Genomic DNA, 3,445 nt, shown 5'->3' on the forward strand with positions numbered 1-3,445 from the left:
CAAATAACCTGAATGATAAACAAAGCTTAATGTAAATGATCTCGTTATCAATGCAACCAATGGACCACAATCAATTGACCATCGAATTACTGTTCTGCAAACGAACTAATGCTAACTAAGCGGCAAGGAACATTCGACAAACCACGAGGTAAATGGTTGAAATCATCAGGCGTTATTGATTGGCCCATTGTAGAATATTTCAATTGTCACTAGTTCCATTTCACTGACCTCATGGCTGGATGGTAAACACATGCTTATCAGAGCACCGACAGAGATACGGCTGATAGTGGTGGTGATGTAGCCAGCATCACATGGCTTGACAAGGATAAACTTTAGCTCAGAAACCCACCTGATGAATGAGGTCACTAACGTACCATCATATCAATGTGCAACAACAACAACAAAAACATGTAGGATTCAATAGTTCATATTATCTACAATAAAGTGCAGTGCGATATTGATTACTGAATGTTATGACCGTATGCAACACAAACACTGAAAAGGCATGCTTTATATCACAGTAATTACAAAATCCAACCGGTTACTGACTGTCTATGCAACAGTTAGATCAGGAATGTCTCATCCACACTGCACAGGTCAGCAACAACATGAAGCAAACATACTCGTTCAGACTTTCAATGAGTCATATCTGCAGAGGTTTTAACCAAGAGCAACCTGTTGATGTCAGAGGGGAAAATGTCTGGAGGGCCCGCGCTTTTGCTGTCAGAATACCACAACGTTCTCGTGGGAAAGAGAGAAACACCCGAACACTGCGCTTGACATGAGTAATCCTTCTATGGCTTGAGCTCCTGTCCCTCTTACAGAATATGAGTTCAAACGTATCGTGGAGCTCCTGCACCTTAATATAAACAGCCCCGCACCCAAAACGAGTACCGGCATCTATTTCGGTCCAAGTCAAGCACTGCCGAATCATACCTGACAGCCCACCTCAGGTCGGATACTAAAAGGCTACATGTACTTTTCATGGAGGCTGTTGAATATTGAATAATAGTAATAATATTTCAAGATTAATAGACAAGTAGTCTATAGACAAATATACAAGTATTCTTAAACCTTACTTTCAATTGCAGCAGTATTCGCCAATAAATCCATTCTGCTTGCAATGTTACAAAATACTCAATGGTGACTGTCTATCATGTTTAAAGAAGGTGAGTGCATTGACAGCTGGTATTTCGGTCTCAGAACGGTCAATGTCACTAAAGCATCCTAGGGGTTACATTGGGGGAGTGGAGTAACATCACCTCTGAATTGCCAAGCATTATAAATTGAAGGTAAACTAAACAGATTTATACATATGAAAAATAATATAGCATAGCATACGTTATCCTCCAAACAGCCAATTGTGCAGGTCAGCACAGTTGCATCGCTAACAAAATCCCAAATGTAGGCTAACCTCTATTCAAACTCGTTCTCTCGCAAGTTTAGAGCACTTTCTCACCCGCTGACTTCACCCTATCCACACCCCATAGCTTCAATGCAACGCAAGCGACACTTTGCATCACTGTCAATTTCCTACAGAAACTCGATCTGCGAAACCGGAGTCGCCATCGCTTCTCTCTACCTGTATGTGCAGTGTGTATCGGTCGGACTGGCGTGTCTTCAGCGTTGCCTCTACCTCCTAACTCTTCTTCGTGAATCAACCTTGCATTCCAGCTGCGAGCCGATATTATCCTGACGTTTTTGCAGACAGCTTGACTCACCAATGACTGGCCTGCTGCATCCAAATTATATTTGTGTTACCCAGTAATGAAATACAGCTATCACCACAGGGGGCATTATTTGACCAATAGTCTAGGCTACTCCGGAGCCGAGGGTCTAAAAAAATAACTACAAATGAACGTCAACGCTTTCTTTCGCGCGCACTTGCAGGCTGGTGTGGTGTTTGCTGGCTTCATGTAGAATCAAATCAAACATGTTTCGGTAAGCTAATGATTGGTGTCATTCATAGGTGGCAGTTGTCTGGGATATTTTAGCCCTTTGAACTCTGAGCATGTTTGTTCATTGAACACTGAAATTTGAAACTACTTCCACGCATGTGTTATAGGCCTATAGGTAATGATTCATCACCATTTTGAAATGCATAACCAGACTGTCACTGCGTTTGATGACAGGCTATCAATCATTTATTTTAAAAATCGAATTACTAAACATGGTTGGTCACATTTTTAAAAAAGTATTTCACCAGGAAAAGACCCTTGAGGTTAGAAATCTATTTTTCCAGACACACTCAAGTGTGTGTCCAGTAGCCTAACTTTCTAATCTAATCAACCTCTCTCTATCTTCACTCAATGTTTTCAATAGGACCATTTCATTAGGCAGGCATCTTTCCTCTTGTAAACAAGTCTAAACCTGTGACCTGGCAGATGCATAACTATTACAATAGACCACTGTCCACTAATGGCCATTACTGGTGATCTCAGGGGCCGATCGATGGAAGCCCTTTGTAGGTCCACTATAATTACATCAATAAACACACGCACAGAATAGCTTCAGCATTTAAGAGTAGTCTGGGCCTGAATTATTTTTTATATTTTTTATTTATCCGCTATTTTACCAGGTAAGATGACTGAGAACACATTCTCATTTGCAGCAACGACCTGGTGAATACTTACAGGGGAGAAGTGGGGGATGAATGAGCCAATTGTAAACTGGGGATTATTCGGTGACCGTGATGGTTTGAGGGCCAGATTGGGAATTTTAGCCAGGAGACCAGGGTTAACACAATAAGTGCCATGGGATGTTTAATGACCTAAGAGATTCAAAACACCTGTTTAACATCCCTTCCCGAAAGACAGCACCTTACACAGGGCAGTGTCCCCAATCACTGCCCTGGGGCATTCGGATATATATATATATATTTTTTTTTACACCAGAGGAAAGAGTGCCTCCTACTGGCTCTCCAAAACTACAGCAGCATCTGGTCTCCCATCCGGGAACTGACCAGGACCAACCCTGCTTAGCTTCAGAAGCAAGCCAGCAGTGGTATGCAGGGTGGTATGCTGCTGGCATGCTTAAATGGTCTATAATACCAAAAAGAACAGTTCAACATTAGCCTACATCAAATGGTGTAAAAAATATCAGTTTTTATTAAGACAACCCAGTTATAGGATTGTCTTAATATTATAGGCAAAGCAATATTGAACAAAGCAACCTTAGACTTTATTCATAAAGTGATGTATGATGTCATATGATGGTAAGTAGGGTACATGGCAATAACGCAGTGCATTTAGCCAATACCTAAGTTTCATACTCATGCCCTGTGCACTTAATATTCTGTGTGGATCAGAATAATACAGATACTCTTGTATGTTATTACATCACAAAATACTGATCAATGTCTGTACCAGTGGACACTCCTCAGAGGAGGAAGGGAGGGCAATACTATGCTAAATATATTAACGTCACCAAATAATTGATTTAAAAA

The 3,445-nt window shown here is 41.0% G+C and overlaps 1 protein-coding gene across 3 annotated transcripts in view; it reads right to left on the minus strand.

Annotated features, from left to right (window-relative positions):
* The window catches only part of LOC123990795 (calcipressin-2-like), a 141,175-nt gene extending 139,267 nt beyond the window's left edge, over positions 1-1,908 (minus strand). Inside the window, exon 1 of one of the 3 annotated variants that reach the window (XM_046291673.1) lies at positions 1,583-1,908. Coding sequence is in view for 1 of the 3 variants with exons in the window: in XM_046291672.1 (XP_046147628.1) it covers positions 1,460-1,520 (61 nt within the window). In the remaining 2 variants the exon portion in view is untranslated. Of the gene's footprint in view, positions 1-1,341; positions 1,361-1,459; positions 1,561-1,582 lie in introns of those variants that run through there. The other 2 variants (XM_046291672.1, XM_046291674.1) reach the window with 2 other exon arrangements.
* Between the last annotated feature and the right edge of the window lie 1,537 nt (positions 1,909-3,445).

The sequence above is a fragment of the Oncorhynchus gorbuscha genome, linkage group LG12 (assembly GCF_021184085.1).
Source record: "Oncorhynchus gorbuscha isolate QuinsamMale2020 ecotype Even-year linkage group LG12, OgorEven_v1.0, whole genome shotgun sequence".
Lineage (NCBI taxonomy): Eukaryota > Metazoa > Chordata > Actinopteri > Salmoniformes > Salmonidae > Oncorhynchus > Oncorhynchus gorbuscha.